This window comes from Cuculus canorus, chromosome 2, assembly GCF_017976375.1.
Source record: "Cuculus canorus isolate bCucCan1 chromosome 2, bCucCan1.pri, whole genome shotgun sequence".
In the NCBI taxonomy this organism is placed as follows: Eukaryota; Metazoa; Chordata; class Aves; order Cuculiformes; family Cuculidae; genus Cuculus; species Cuculus canorus.
In genome coordinates, this window is record NC_071402.1 from 45228497 (window position 1) to 45245882 (window position 17386).

General features: G+C 40.0%; 1 protein-coding gene across 21 annotated transcripts in view; it reads right to left on the bottom strand.

The window, feature by feature from the left end:
• The window catches only part of DTNA (dystrobrevin alpha), a 234136-nt gene that overhangs the window by 17409 nt on the left and 199341 nt on the right, over nt 1-17386 (bottom strand). For 8 of the 21 annotated variants that reach the window (XM_054057196.1, XM_054057194.1, XM_054057195.1 and 5 more), the window contains 6 exons: nt 14609-14696; nt 12028-12125; nt 10541-10654; nt 7175-7271; nt 5683-5703; nt 1572-1731 (listed from right to left, as the gene is read on the bottom strand). In XM_054057196.1, the coding sequence (XP_053913171.1) occupies nt 1572-1731; nt 5683-5703; nt 7175-7271; nt 10541-10654; nt 12028-12125; nt 14609-14696 (578 nt within the window). The remainder of the gene's footprint in view (nt 1-1571; nt 1732-5682; nt 5704-7174; nt 7272-10540; nt 10655-12027; nt 12126-14608; nt 14697-17386) is intronic. The other 13 variants (XM_054057212.1, XM_054057214.1, XM_054057198.1 and 10 more) reach the window with 4 other exon arrangements.

Here is a 17386-nt window from a genome sequence, read left to right on the forward strand (position 1 = left end):
ATAAAATCTCAGCCCATCTCCCCCTAACAAAGTTGTATGTCAAGATGTGACAGAACAGCTGGCTTCAAGTTCTTTGGCTTTGACCTTCTCATCTAGAGAACACAGAAAATAATGACATAAAGCCAGATATTTATCTAATGCAGCAGTTTTTAAACATGATCTCTTACCTTTTTATATTGCTTTTTCTCTTGAACAGATTTATATACTTAAAAAAGCATTTGCTTTAGGCAGCCTTAGTATTATTTACGTATATTTTATTGTGTCCACTACATTATCTTACTGGAATAAACTGTCATATAACAACATAGGGGTTAGTGCCTCCTATTTTTGTCTGTAGATTTTTTTTACAGCAGAAAGAAGAAAAACACATCTTGCCTGTTTCTTTTCCCACAGAAACTGAGACATCCGGCAACTTGTTAAGTTGGGACTAGGAATTATGCCTTGGTAAAACATGTTCAATACATGAATTGACTAGTGCTTTAACAGAAAGTTCTTGATTGCATTATGAAGTCAACCTTGTCGTAAGATACACACAGACACAAGTGCCAAGGGGAAAGGTGCATGAGAACGCTGAACTGGGCCACAAATATGCACCCACTGCAGCAGAGGAACTCCAGAGCTCCACTTACATTTGATTTGTACCAGGGAAAAATGTATTCAAATAAAAGAACTGTAGTAATGTAAATATTTTAAGAGAGAGCAGATTAGAAAAAGAAGGGATATTTCTTCATTTAGATCACGCAGACTACTTACTTCTTTAGTATTCAACACAATCATCTAATCTGTGCCCTTAGAAATTCAAAACAGTTTAAAATTTATTGTTATTGGATAAAAGAGTGGAAAGAGGAGTGAGAAACAGTGCAGTCTATGGCAGTTTTCTAGATGCAAAGGAAGAGTTCGCCTGGACTTACAAACTCGATTCCCACCTAGTCTAACTGGACCCTTCTCAGAGGCCTAAAGCAAAAGGACAAGGGACAACAGACACCAATTGCATAAAGGGATGTTCCAGTTAGATACAAAGACAAAAATTTACACAGTGAGCATGGTCAAACATTCGAACAGAGGCTGCGGAAAAAGTGTGCCAGGAGCCACCAGAACTCAACTGGTTAAGAGGTCTGATCTCACTTGAAAGCCCTCTTTCTCGGAGCAGAAGGACACGGTGATTGACAACAGCCCTTTCCATCTGAACTAATTTGATGATTGTATCACCTATTCCTAGTAAAGTCTTCCCTTAAAACCAAACACACTGACAATGCCTTCCTGAAGTCAACAGGAATTCCTCTTGTGGGTAACAGAAGACCAATAACTGCTCTAATTCCCTCTTACCACAAAATCCATTAATTGGCATCATTGTCCAGTTTCTGCTTACCTGCTCACTTTGACAGCAAAGTCTGATGGCTGACAAAGTTGATTTTCTATGGCCAGGCACAGCTGTTGCAGATTTTTTTGTGTGTTTGTTTTTTTATTGCACACAACTCAGAAGCTGAAGCTCACTCAGTCATTAACCACAAGAAATAATGATTCTCCAAACAGTCTCCAAGTACCTCAGACAAGCTATTAATGAGACTTACTTTGTGCAAAGGCTTCCTGCACATCTCCTCCCACTCCGGTCAGAGAGTCCTGAGGTGCGTGGGTTGGGGTGGAGCAGGCAGAAGCAGACCTGATGGGCATTGGAATCGGTCGACTGATAGTGTGGCTGGGTGAGGAACGGGGCGAGCCTGCCCCTTGGGTCTGCAAAACAATCACAAGGGGTTAAACAGGTCTTTGCAAGAGCCCTCACCTGCTGTCCTTGTCCCCGATCCCTCAGCTTAAAGCAATCATGCTGTTTGTAGATAAGTCGGGTTATGTTAATTTTGCTAAAAGAAAGACTGAAGTCAGTTGTTAGCAGACAGCAATGCTTCCATGTAGAAAAATAGTAAGTAGGAAAATATGAGTCAAGATCTGACTTCCTTTAAGCATGGGAAAATGTCAGGCAGCTAAATGAAAAAAAATCCAAGTTAATAAACACCAAAGGACAGATATTCTCTCTGCCCTCTTCCCTCTCTCAGTCCCCCAGTTTGCATGCATGTTTGATAAAACATAACCCATTCAGGTTGTGAGAAGGGGAAAGATGCTGGCATGGACACGGCTTTCAGCCTGGGCAAGGGACTGAAGCAGCCTCTTTCATCAGAGCACTGCAGTGAGAGCTGATTACAGCCCTGCCCTCCACCTCCCTGTAGGAGAAGTTCACAGTACGTACAACCTCTCAGTCAAATAAAGTGTGACACTAGTGATGAATAATAGAGCTTTATGCTTTTTATTTGGAGCTAGAGAACTATTTTAAGCTACTATTAAAACATACACTATTAACTTCTTCTCTGTACAGGATATACTCTGGGATTCCCAAAACACTGTGGGGATAGGGCCATATAAACTCCTGCTATAGGTTCAGCTGCTAGAAATGAAAATGTTTTAACACCAGTCATATAAAATGCCATGCTGGTAGCATCTCACAGTTAGTATCAGCTGAAATTCAAGACTTTAGAAAACAGCAATTTTTACAAATGAGGCTGAGTGAGTGATGAAGAGACACAGTGCCCTTTTCACTCACTGTTTCAAAACCTCTGGGCACATGTATCCGTGTAAGAAAAATCAAATGAGGGAACCCACACCAAACTGCATCTGGCTTTTGACAGAAAACTTGTGTTTGGTAGATGCCTAGGACGCAGGTGGCTCAAGTGCTGCTAGACGGGAACCACTGCAAGGTTGTTTACAGTGAAAGGTAACCTGAGGGCTGGTGTTTCCCTCCCTCTGGTTTTATTTTCAGAATTCAGAAAGGATTTCTTTATCTTTTCCCATGCCATCTATTCTGACTTCTGTAGGGCTGCCACTGCAGCCCTGATACGGTTTGGCAAATATGTTCTAAGAAGAGACAATAGCAGCCCATTGCAGGAGGAGTGCAGCATTGCCCTTGAGATTTTTATGAATTCCTGCCCCAGACCATAAATAATGTATTGGAATACTAAGCTATTTGTTCTTTTCTCCTACCACCCCTTTCTGAGAGACATCACTAGAGAGACATCAAGGGCAAATTAGGTTTATGAGCAATAAGCACATTACTGATGGGAGAATGGAGGTTTTAATACTTATAATTCCTTTAATGATCAGTTTTAGAACATTTAAATGATGGATGAAAGGAAAGTTGAATATATAAGGGCCAGATGCTCTCCTGTTTCTGGAATCATCTGTATCCACTGCAGTGGAAATGCAGATCTCTAGTCCTCCAGAGGCAGGAAATTTGCAAGAGAATTTCTGGTTCCCAGCTCCTCTTTGGCTTGCCCCTCTTCCACAGCTCCCTTTTGCTTTTGATCTTGGTTCTGGGGAACAGCAACAACAGTGGGAACTTTCAAAGAAGATAGGAAAAAAATGGACAAAATTTGCTTCCTATAGTCAAGTCACATTTAAGGAATGAACTTCAGAACAGGCATTTTATTTACTAAAAATAACAGATGCCTGCCAGTACTTCTTCATTGGAATTTTCCCACAAGAGAAAATGTAAAAGCTGCTGCACACCAGTGCTTATCCTTGGGTCTGCTTTGCAGCTATGACAGACATCTTGCATTTATGATAAACAGTGCTCTCTTACCTGTAGCTTTTGGTGTTGGGACAAGCTGTTGGGAAGCACAGGGAGACGAAGCCTTTGGGAGGCCCCTGTCCAGCAAAAAACTCCTCTCTTTTTATACTATTTGGGCAGTATCAGACAGAGCTGATGAACAGCAAATTGAAATAGAAGGACACTAGGAAAGGCCTGATTTCAGAGAGGTGAACAGTTCAATTATATTTTACACATTTAGATCCACTTCAGCCCAGGTTTGTGAAAATACAGTGCTATTAGGACTGGATTCCTGCTTAGTGATTGCCAGCAGAAAAGCAGGTTTTCACGGGCTAGAGCTAACGGCCTGAAACCTGCTATGATAATCAGTAGGGACATCTTGGTAATGTCAGCAGAGAAATTGAGCACCAAATTGCTTCCAAACCTCGGAAGCCCCACCAGCTGAAGACCAAGGCATGCTGAAAAAGGAGCTACCACAGCCACCACAGATACGCAGATGGCTTCAGCTTTTATGTTGTATTTATGTGCAGCTCTGAAAGTTCTCATGCCTTCTAGGAAAACTTCCATGCATTTATATTTAACTCGCCATCCCTAGTCAACTTGCTATGTATTTTAACTCTTGCTAGACAAGAAAAGATTTCCCACTATCAAAATGCTATGGATGCTTAGGATAAAATGCTGGAAGTGAAAACTGGATTTTCAGGAGCTTTAGCCCACTGCTCCCTCTGCCGGAACTGAACTGGGATGACATATGGGGAAAGCCTATCTCACAGCCTCATCAAATGACACAGATGTGAAGCACTCATTATCCTTTCTCAAGGAAGGGCGGCAGAGAAATAGAAAGTTCATAAGCATTAGATGAATTACCAGGCTGCTCATTCCAATTGAATTCCTCCAGAAATTAATTTAATCCTGTTTCTCTCAACAGATCATGAAATGGCATAGTGTAATGAGGATCATTTCGTGGAAAATGTGAGAGTAATTCCTTAGCATCATCATCTGGTATTCAGTGCGGCTATTACTCTCAGAAGAAAAAAATCATAATAGCCTGAAAACGTGCTTTCACTTACACTGTCCAGTGAGCATTTTATATGATAGGGAAACTCTTGTCACATTGGAAACTTTTCTTTGGTGAATGGAAGATATTTTAATACTGTTATGCAGAATCAAAAAGATGGCCCTTGCACAGAGATGATGTTTGCTCAGGTATTTTCCTTTCAGTGCAACAGATGGATGGTCTACAAAAACTAGCCAAAATGTTACCTTTACGAAGGTGAGCATTACCTGCAAACTCTGCACGTTCTACCAGACCAAACACACCACACTTGTGACTGTGCTTCCGCTGATGAAAGCAGAAGCATATTTTGTTAGAAACAAACATTTTTTATTGGACTCATAAATCACACTGCTGTCTGAAAAGTGAGGGCTTTTTGTGTAATATCTTTCCAGGACCCATTTCAACACCAAAAAGCAATTGAACGATTACATCTTCTAAGGTTTACCATTAGTAATATAAATACTCGCTCTTTTTGATCTAGCAATACTGGCCATTTTTGATCTAGCTTGCAGAAGCAATTTAGAAACAACATTATTCTCCTGAGGACTCACAGGACTTTCAGTATCACTGCCAGGTTTAAAAGATGGGCACACAATACCCTGACTTTTTCTGGATAAAGTGGGATTTCAAACTCATTGTCCTTATCTAATTTAAATTCAGTTGTATTTTTCTTAAAGTTCCAAACCTCTTATTTTATTTTCAAAACACTATCTGTGGTAGAAGTCTTCTTTAATTCATATTCTAGGTTGGTTTCACTACATTTGGGTAATGGTTTCCATATCTTAGTTGTTCTTATTTAGAAGAGTGAGAAAAAGATCAAGGCTGCTTGCAGGTATGACTCACTTTCTAGAGGGCTAAGAGGTTTAACTGTGAAAATTGCTCCAAGACACTTGAAAAAAATGTGTGAAAGAATTGCAAAATGTTAATTTCAGTCAAAAGAAGACACACGCATTTCAAGCAAGGGAAGTAAAATGAATCACAGGAACACAATCATATGTAGGAGTTAGTGAAGCCTCCATTATTGGTAACTTACTACCTGTTTCAATTCTTCTTCCTAGAGAAAAAGAGGATCAGCATGTGAGGTTAGCCAGGATTTAAGCCAAGAACAGAAAACAAAGCCAAATTTGGAGTACAAGGTTAAAGCTATAGTCGAGATAGTTGAAGGTATGTGACAAGGTTATGATCCCACCTCTGCACACCTAGAAACACCAGAACACTGCAAAGCATGCAGAAAGCTACCTTCGTTTCCTATACCAAATTCTCCTGGTTCAGGCAGTGCAATGACAGGCAGGCAGCCCTGACTGCCAGTTCTAGCAGTTGTAATCCTGCAGCATTTCATAGGTAGAGTGAAAAGTATCCTGTCTGCTCCCAGCTCTCAAAATCTGCTGGCTACTTGGTTGGCTCTGCTGCTCAGGTGCCACCAAGTCCTGCATCGTGGCTGCAGAAATCTGTGCCTGAGGAGTTGCAAATGGCATAAGGGGTCAAACTCTTCCTTTGATGCAAATACATGTTGCTAAATGGATTTCAGTGAAATTCCTTTTGCTTTTAACGGATCCATATTTGCATTCATTTTCAGAAATGGCCAACAACAAAAGAGACTCTTATGCTAGTCAGAGCTCTTTTATCCAATGCGAATTTCTAGCATCCTCTGTCCTGAGGGGCATCAGGTAAAATAAGGCTGGACTCTGCAAATACAAATACCTATTCTATCCTACCCTAGTCTGTCTTAAGAATGGGCATACTTTCTAGTATCTTCATTTTTAACTGAGATACTTTGTTGAGGCATGTTTCCTCTGTTTTACAAGGGCTTGTTTCTGCATTTATGAACATGACCAAATGTTGTAGGAGAAGCATCTCAAAGATCAAAGAGTTAGATGTGTTTCTCCAATGACACGTCTGACAGAACTAGCAACTGAAGGGGCAAGGAATTAGTGAAAACAATTCTGTACTGTCAGTTGGAGTAGATAACAGTATACAGTACTGAGCTGGTTTTGTTCAGTTATTAATTATCTCATTTTATGTGTTGTATTGTTTGTTTTCTCATTCTTTTGTTTTGTATTTGATGTCCTCAACAGAGAAAGCTCTAAAAACACCTGAAACGGAACCACAACATATTATGTCTTTGGACATTATTGAATGGCTGATCCAGAGATTGCTAGCCTGAAATCTGGAGGTGCAGCCAGATCCTTCTGAAAATGAGCAAAATAGGACTGTGTTGCATTATGCTGTAATATTCTTGGAAGTATTGTATTAATTCCTCAATAATTTGGATCTGTCTCTAATGTTCCATCCACTTAGCAGTAGGTGACAGTGATGATCTGGAGTTATTGCAGGAACAACATAATTCAAAAATCTTGAATCGAAAGACCAAAGCAAAAAACCAGAAAGAGCTGGAAACAAAGACAAGTTTTAAGGGTGGAAATAGTTCTTCAAGTTCTGAAGAATTCTGTGGTCATCTTTCCTCCCTCTCTTCTCTTGCCTCACTCTGACTTTTCTCCTTGGTAGTATCAAGCAGAGCTCCTTACCTTCAGCAGTTTCATGAGGCCTTCTAACTGAACCATAAGCTCCCTCCGGCTTTCCTGGAGAGCAGACATCCTCTGTTCCAGCTCATCCTTCCGCTGTCTAGATAAGTAGATACAATCAAAGTTTACCCCTCACAGAGTCAGCAGCTTCTAATTGCATTGTTTCCCCAGCCCAACTATGATGTATATGTCCACAGACTGCAAAAAGCAAACACAGGGTATGAATTCAGCAATAATGCTTAGAAACGAGGCTACAGGAAAGCTAGGGAGTTATCTTATACTGAAAATATTCATGGGACTCAATACAGTGATTAGGAAAAAGACACTGACACAGACCCTTCTCCAAAGAACAAATGAGGTTCAAACAAATTTGTATTACATTCCCTTGTGGGAATGTCTGGCAGTGTTTGTCTTTGGATCTCTCTAGTCAATAACCTCACTAGCCAACAGGAGAAATTAAAACCATGCCCTAAAGGACAGGATATTACAGCAGTGGCACTGAACTGAGTGAGATATGAGAGAAGCTAAGATAGTTCAGAAATTCAGCCAGAAAACCATGGCGATTTGCTTTTGTTTCTATTTTTTTCTGAAAGTAAGAATGAGACTATCACATAGTGGAGATACAACTGCTTGAAAGCAGCTCTTTGGACTCGCAGTCCAGTGCTGAGCCACTCCCAGTGTGAGAGCCAGTTTGTGCCCACATAAATGGGAACAGCTTTGATTCTGCAGAGCTCCACTGCATGGGATGGGGGTTCAGCACTGACGCATGTTAAATCACTGAATTGTGTGAGAGTTCTCCATGTAAATATGAAACAAAACTGTTGCCTCCTCAAAGCTGTGACATAATTAACAACATTACTGTTGAAAAATGTACATATTAGGAATATTTTATGTACTACTGTGTTGCAAATAATATACAACCACTGTGTCATTAACCCTCTGTAGTACATGTAAAACGTGGCAATTTAATCCTAAATGTAAAAGCACCAGAGTCAATAAGACTAAGTACATTTCCTATAACTAGGACAATACAAAACCCTTATTTTGAGCCTTCTTTCTAAGTTGCATGAGCAGTTACTGATATAAAGAACACTGATTTCTACAGGATTGCTCACGTGTGCTCTCTCTCACCGATGTAATAAGATCCGATAGTAATGCTGACAGGTTGTATTTACTCGTCTGCAGGATTAATCTGCTACAAATTGTCTGTGCTGCTTTCTTTTCCAGGAAAATAGTAGTTGGAAATACTATGAACTGTACAAAGGCAACAGAGTTTAAGAAACTGCTAATAAAAATAAGACACCCTATCCATGTAATTTGAAGTGGCAGGTCCTAGCACGGACCTCTGCTGGGATTTAGATTCTTTCTACAGGGAGAGAGGATTTTAAGCAGCGTGCAATGTACAGGCTGCTCCTCTGAGGTGTTTCTCCTGCTGTACTCCAGACAAAGCTCTTGTAAGTAATGGGCTTTCCAACCTGTCTCCAAGACAGCACTGGTAAAGTGAAGGAATGCTCTGTGTTCAGAACTTCATTTCAGTGAGTCCACAGCACTACAGTAGCTAGTGGAAAAATGTTGGGACAGGCACCTACAACATAATTTACAGATTCTGGCATTTCTTAATACTATATGAACTAAATTGTCCTACTGCCCTAATTGCTTCACACCTCCAGAATCTGTGGGGTAAGAGACACAAATCAGTGCAACTCTTCTGAGTCCTGCTGTTTTACACATGATAAGAACAGCCTCGTGGCATCCTGGCTAGGAATTTGAAGTAGTATCAAAATTCCACAGTAAATCAAAAGCCAGTCTTTTGCCTTTCAAATGGTGAACATTTTAGAAGTTACGCAAAGCAGTGCAGACTCACAGATTAAAAGTCATGACTCTGGCACTGCATATTAAATCAGATATCATAATTGAGGAACTCAGCATCACTGCCCTAGGGACATCTTGTGTCAGGAAATTTAAATAAGGCTATTATGCTTTTAATATGTATAACAAAATGGAAAAGAGGGAAAAATTAAGTAGGCACTCCAATAACACCGCACAATAATTTGATTTTTTTTTAAGGATAATGAATTTTATTTGTCAATTACACAGAAAGCTAATCTCTTAAGCCTGCTTAGACTTTAGGCTTGATGCATAGGAGCTACATTATTGGTACAATTTATGTAGTGTATACATTTTCATCACAGTCAGTTTTATCTCTCACAGAATGTCGCTTGCCTGTAGATACCTAGGAGTAATTACATACTAAAATCACTCATAGAACGGAAGAAGTTAATTTCTCTCCAGATTGGAAGGCAAATGTAATTATTTGTGAAACAGAAAAATATTTTTGTGTGGAAAACTCAATAACAAAACTATACAGTATTTGTAAAGAAAAAATTTAGCACAGTTTCTTACAGTAATTTCCTCTAGTTATGAATCAGAGCACTAAAATACTTCTTGTGTGAGCCGCAGCTAAGTGGCTGAAAATGTACTTTAGTCTTCTCACGAGAGAGCTGCTGTAAGTGAGGTGGTTAAAATTTAGTCTAGCATTGCTTCAGCAGAAAGAGAGTGTTTACAGTCTATTCTCTATCCAGATGAAGTGTTTGGAATAGTTCTTATAAGATTCTCTGTCTGGCTTTCGCAACATGAAATTCAGGACTTGCAGGGAGCCTACGGATCTGGGCCAATGACAACTGCTCTTCTTCAATGCGATATACATGGCAATTAGTATATCCATGTACAATATCCTAATTAACATGGAGACACATTCATATTAATGTTTTTATCTTGGTGGGATAATCGGAGAAATGATCCTCTAAATCTTCAGCTGCTGCAGATGGCACAGCTCCTCTATTCCCATGTGACAAGGAGGATCATTCTGCAGCCTGGTTTTGTACTGCACAGAGAAACGACCTCTCCTTAGAGTTCAACACATGGGGTAACTTTCCAAAAAGTAACATTTAATTCTGGCTGTATTTTCATGTAGCTCTGTATTTAGTTTAGCACAAAGGAGAAGCCCTTGTAGAAGCATTTGTTCTGACAGAACAACATTCTTCCCCGTATAATTAATGGTGTTTGGACAAGGCTGTGGAGACCTATTTCAAATGACCTAAGGGCCTAACTCTGCAAACACTAATGCACGTGCTTAATTTAATGTAGTTGAGTAATACGTGAGATTCCTCATGTACGCTGCTTAAAGCATAAGCTTAATTACTTTTAGGACTACAGCCTGCACTAAAAATGGAGATAAAATACACACTGTGTTATTTACTTAAAAAAGCCCCCCAAACTGCAAGTCAGGCCTCTCTCTTATTTCTTCTTTTATTGAGAATGACTGGCTGGCCTCAGCCATTGCTGGAGGTTTTACCGCTGCAGACTTACCTCAGGAGCCGGAGCTCTGCAAGGAGGGTGGGATTTTGTTGTGCCTTCTCTGGTGTGGGCTGAGATGCTTGCTCATGTTCAAGTCGCAGCCTCTGGATCTCCTGTAGGATTTCTCTTAGGGAAGACAATAAGCAGAAGACAAAACGTCAATAATTTTCCATAAAACCAACTCACTGGACATTGCAAGAGGAGAAACAAGTGTGACTGTATATAGCTCTTCATTAATGTGGATATAATGTCCAGGCTTCAACCAACAGAAGACTTCAGCACTGGAAAAGTCTCTGGAGGTGTTTTGAATAAATTTTTAGGATTTCACCACAAAGGAAAGTATTTCTTTGAGTCTCTCAAAAATCAAGAGGCAGATATTAAATAGTAATATGCTTAATTAAATTGCTCCCTTCTATTTCTTCCCTATGACCATCTCAAGCACACATGAAATTCACAAAATCTAAAATAATATCCAGCCCCTCACGAGTATCAGAGAAAATACTTCACACTTAAAAAAATACTTTCAGTATAAGCAGAGATCTGAGAGTAGTCAACAATTCATGGAGAAGTCCTTTCATAGGACTTGTAATGGCTGGCTTGCCAGCCCTGGAGCACTATCGAAAGGGAAATACAAAGCTTTACAGCAGAAGGTTGAAACCTTTGTGGATTTTTTCTCTTCTTCAGAATGTGCTGGATAGCAGACGGTCAGGAGGCAGTCTCAAAACTATGAAAGACAAAGCGAGACTGGAGCTGGTGGCTCATTACGTGGTGACAGAAGGCAGAGCAGAGTTTGGAATAGGAAACCATCTGGTCTGGTCTGGCCTCTATTTTACAGTCCGGCAGTAAAAGCAGAGCTCTGCTGCCACATTTCACAGCTTCAGGCTGTCTCTTACTCAGGGACAGATTCTCCTCTGCTAACAAACAGGTGAAATTCCTTTTTTGGGCCGGCTGGCCTGTTTCTTCTGGACAATCTCTCTCAGTCTTGTTGTACTTATACCTAGTGTCTCATTTGATCAGCAGCCTAACTTGCTGCTAGCCTATCTGCAAACCTTTCCTGGGCAGACTGTGTCCTAAAGAACTTTAATCATCTTTTTCTCAAATAAAAGCAGGGGAGCATAACATTACCAGCGTGACTGATCCTTTTATCATCTCATGTTATTGTGCTACAGAGGATCCAACTCAAAGTTAATCTGGTTTTGAAACAGGACGGGGTTTTTTTTAAAACTCTTAACAAACAGCAGCTGCAAACAGTCGAGTATCAGTGGTTGTATCATGTCATTGAGCAGTACACTCATTAAAATACAGGGTGGCTGTGGATTTCAAAGCCTTTGTCATATTCTGCGGACCTTTTAGTGCTCTGTGCTTTTTGTAGAGGGAGTTGTATGTGCATGTATAAGCACATTGCACAGAAGCAGGTGGTAAAAAATGTAGAAGGTAAACCAACCAACCAAACAAAATACACATGACTGAACAAAACCAAGTACTTTGTGGGTGCTTACCGGTTTTTATTTTCAAGCTCTGCAATCAGCTGCCTTTGTTGCTTGTTTGCATCAATGGTGAAGGAGATGTCTGATGCTCCTCTCTGCTGACCCTGCTGCTGTAGTAAAAGAGAAGGTGACATTAATGGAGAAATAGCCAGCAGGCACCCATGAGTTGAACACAGATCTGCTCTGTGAAATCTGCTTACAGAAAATGCAGTACCAGGCTTGCCTACGCTAAAAAAAGAGCATCCATGTTGTGCTCACACAAGTACGGCTCCATTGCTAGTAAAAGCAGGGTAAGTGCTAGAGTAAATAAGACTCAGTGTTTATCATCCTGTCATTCATTGCTTCTTCAAGGAGCTTCCTCTGAAACAATCATAAATGGCAATGGCACTGCTGCAGGCAGTTGCTCTCATACGGCATTTAATTTTGATGCTACAGACAAGAGGAATACAATGAAGCAAAACCCAGCACTCTTCTCCAAAGAGAAGGGGATATATTTCTAGTGCAGTGATGCTCCCTTCTCTTGAAAGTACAGTTTTACTTTCAGTCTGAAAGCTGTACTGAAGTTTTCAGTCTGGCTGCATGGCCCAATTGGCTGAGTTTTCCTATACATTCCATTGATAACTCGCTCCCCAGTCCTTCAGGTATAGTAGAACATTTTGTCCCCAACAAAATGAAGTGGGAATTAAATTATTTACCAACCTAGGCAGTGCTCACTACAGCTTCATTGGACTATGTTCTTTTTTCAAGTTCATCAGCAATAACAAAATGCTGGTTTGCTTGTTCACACTCCTGTGTTTCAGTGTTGCATTAGTGACAACGTGGAGTAAGGCGTTTAGTGTTTCACAGCTGTCCAAGATATCCCTTTATTTCTAACTCCAACTTGAAAAAATCAGGCACTGAAAAATACCCTGCTGAGTTAATGCTGTGATCTCAGTGTTTCTCACCATAAGAGTTCTGTGAAGTGTAACTTGAGCGCCCAATTTTAGGTGATGCCAGGCATCTCCTCCTCCAGAAGGTGGCACCTTGCAGGAATGGATCCTCAGAAAGGATGAAGATATATCTCAGTGATAACATTTGTTAGCACTGTTGGTGAGGAAAGGAAGCATGCCTATAACCACTTACTGTTTATTGTGGTATGGGTACATTTTCCCATTAATGCTCCAACCACATGGAAGCAGAGCAGTGCCTAAACAAGAACTGATACATGTTGGTGGATGTCACAACTGATATGAGGGAACCAGGAACTTTATCCTGAACACCCAATGTTACTAATACATTTGGTTCCTTAAAAAACAGGATAATCATCAGCAAAGCTTTAACAATTTCCACCGTGCTCCTAATGCGGTGCCTCTACAGAAATTTTCTCTTTTTCATCTGTGTCTTTTGTTTAAAGAGCACAGATGGGTGGCAGACAGAAATATAGTATTTTCCTTCAAACCAGCTCTGTTCAAAAGCTACTTATATATTGTTTCCTAAGTTTTCCCCCATATTACAGATGTGTTATATACAACTCACTTCTACTAGTTTCTACCACTCAGAGACACGGCTAATGGGCAAGCTTGTTTCCATAAAATTACCATCCTTCAGAAACAGGGCCATCACCTACAGCTTGCCTTAAATTTGAAACATTCTTTGTCATGCTTCTGGAAGGGATGGATTTGGGCTGGGCTGGCAGACCAGGAGTACCTGTGCACCCCTCTCTTCCTCTGCAACTGCAGGTACTGTGAAATCTTCCATGACAGATGGCTGCACAGGGCGGCAGATTCATCTTCACTGCCTTCACTCGGGATGAACGTGACTTAAGATTTTTACATGAAGAGCAATGCTTGATTTCGCCCTTTTGATTGACCCTGCAGCGTAAATCTCAGTGTGAAAATATGCTTCCTGGCACTCTAGACCGGCTGCTTTTCACTTAACCATCATTTACAGTTCCTTGTTCTACAAAATGTGCTGAGATGGGAAAAAAGTGAGTAGGCTGACCTTATTTGTGCCATTTAAGATTTTATATACTTCAATTAGGTTCCTGCTTCATTCTTTCTTATTCCAGAATATAGTTAGTGAGGTTTTAGCCTGTCATCACCTTCTGTCTTGGGATACATAGAGCAAAATAATCATTGCTCTGAAATGAAAATGGGAGCCAGTGCTAATGCAAGGGGTCATTCTGGTCACACTGCTGAAGATCATTCTTTAATATCCTCAGCACTTAGGGCCCCAGTGGCTGTGATATTTGAACTAAAGAATAAAATGGATTCACCACCCCACTTTTCCATTGCAGTAAATCATTAACCTTTAACAAAGCTAGTCCACACAATATTTTCCAGTCTTTCTCAAGTTCAAGACATCAGATTCCTTCTGCTGTAATTGTTAAAGTACCATTGCATTAGCGTACAGATTATGTGCATTAGTATATGGATTCTTCAGTTTAAATGGACTGCATAAAAGTGTTATTATTAAAGCATAACAGCATCTGATGAAAAGGATAGGGAAAAATAATCCATTAATCATTAAGACTGCCAGAGATAATTCCCCTGATTTTGCCAAGCCCCTGGAACACAACAGAAGGAAAGTACCTTCCTTTAATTAAAACACTTACTGATGAAGAAGTTTCTGCTGCCAGCCTTGCTGCATACCTGGCAATCAGCTTATGCTCTTCATCCAGGCGACTTGCGCTGTCAAGCATGCTGCTCGGGGTTGGAGAAGGAGGAAAGACATGTTAATACATGGTACAAAGGATCCATGCTCTGTCATACTGTCTAATCATACACCCTCATTACAGGATTTAGAAGCAAAAAAATCACAAAATTAACAATGGCAAATGTTAATTGAGCAAAGGAGAGTACCAGGAGGGTAATTTCTCTGGAAGGATCAGCTCTAGACACCATGCAGCACCTTCCCTTGGGGGAAACAGCAGTGGTCTGCAACCCCTGGCCAAGTCCGTGCAAGATGCAGCTTGCAGACTACACTATCCAAAGAGGATTGGGACATAGTTAGGGCCACCAGTCAGCATTTGTTTTCGCTTCTCAGCTTCACCCTATCACCTAGAAGACTGATTACTTTTTGGACAGTGGATGAGAGGAAACTTCAGTGTTGAGAAAAAATTCAGAAGCTTCACTGTATTTGCAAGAGAAACCAACATTCAGGACAGTTCTGCAGGGCACTTACCAAGGCCTCATGGACCACAGTTTTGATACAGGAATTTATCATCAGACTTTCTTGACATTTGGTAGTAAGATTTCAGAGAATCACATAATGGTCACCAGAAAGTGTAAGAAGTGAACAGCAAATACACTGAATTCCTTAAAATACTGCAGCTTATTACTTATATATCACCACTGATACCAGACTTGGACTCACTTTTAACTGGAGCAACTCCTGCTGCCAGAATACATAAGTCCACTAGCACCAACTATGAAAAGCTTTGCTCCATGCATAGACTCTCCATAAAAATTACTCAGAAAGTTTAAGAACTAAACAGCAAATATGCTGAATTCCTAAAAAATATTGTATCTTACTACTTCCCACCCCAAGAATATTGAAGGCAAATATTTCTCTTGGGTTAATCCCTTGCCAGATGTCCTTATTTAAAATGGAAGCTATTACTTAGTCAGACGAGCAGGAAAAAGGCAATATATTGAGAACCTTTACTATTTCTAAACATCTGGAAGTTTACAGAGAACTGTCAGAACCAATAAATTGACAAAAAATGGAATCTGAAGAGCACTTAGTTGACCCTGGATAAACCCAGAACTTAGAATGCTACATTGCATTACTCTTAGTATATGTAAGTGAAAAAAAATGAAGGCCCTAAGAAGAGGTGAGAGGAATGCTTTGGTGTATGGAACACAAGACAGCCCACAGACTACCCCAGACTTCTTATCCTTTCGCAACTATATGGTGTTTTGGCTGAAGGGAGACAGGCATGCAACTCTCTATCCATAGGCTCTCCAGGGTATGCAACAGGCTGCTGCTGAATGAGCTTTGCATTTTCAAAAAGTGTACAAACCAAGGGTTATTTTGGGCATGGACATCTTATTTTTATTTTTGCCAGAAATTATATCTTGAACTTGAAAATCTTGCAGATGAAAATGTGCAAAGAGTTCTGTTTTTCAAGAATCAGCATCCTCACAAGGAAATACTTCTCCAATAATTCTCAGTGAGTTCCTATCCCCAGGTATCTTGTTGAACCACAACACGCATCTTTTGTTTGGCTTGATTAAGTCCACTGGGATTAAGAAGTTATGTTTGAAAGATGAGTAGTGGCTGATGTTCATTGATCATTAAACTAAAGCTGGGAGTCACATGGATTTGTTATGGCTTGCTGAGGCAAGGGAAAAGAGACAATAACCATCTTTCTCTCATTCTGACAATAACCTGTCAGCCCACTACCATGAAGTTTAAAAAACAGTAAAGCAATGAAAAGTCAGACCCAGAGGGAGTTCTGTGTAAGCTAAGCTTGTGTGGCAGACCACTTCTAAGGCTTCTGGTGATAGATGAACGCTGACCTTTTTGGTTATGTTTAATTTGTTACATATATTGCTTAATTCTATGCTTACTCAGATTCTTGTGGAATAATTGATCTACCTTCTGAAAAGATGCAAGCTGAAAGTATTTTTCTAAATATATGCAGTTCAGCTTCTTATATACTCATGCTTGGTGCCCTGATATGCCACCTGGAGAAAGAATGAGGGAAGCAGCTCTTGAAGCTTCCTGAACATAAAATCTTCTTTAACATAAAATTATGCAAACCAGGTAATAAGGATTACTTTCATGACAGTATAATTCATTTTTAATTTTTCCATAATTACTAAAACTTCATATCCTAACAGATGGCTGTGAAAACAGAAAGCATTCAGCATTTATTCTTCTTTTTTACAGCAATGTGCAATCATATTATCCATCCTGGAAAAAACAATGGATTATGGTTCCACTTGTTGGCATAACACAATCTGCAACACAGTTCTGAGATGTGAGCTAACCCCTGAGACAATGAATGAACCAAGCCACTGCAGCCTTTTGATTCTTACTTGCTATTTAATGTCTGATACATATTTATGTGTAGGTGGATGTCATAAAACAGATGTAGGAGCACGTCAAATTTGGTCTATAAATGCCACAAATCACTGGCCCCAAAGCCCTGTAAATTGAATTTCAGTGTCTGAGATAAATTTAATTCTGGAATGTACCTATTCTATGTGATCATTAAGCACAGAGGTATGCATAGCAGATTAGCCTCAGCTGCCAAGACTTTTATGTTTCAGAGTTCTGATTTGCCATAATTAATTTCTGTTTTACTTCAGCAACTTTGTGAACAATGATGCAGTGAAATACAAGCTTTAAAATATTATGAATATGTGTGATGAATTTGGGACCC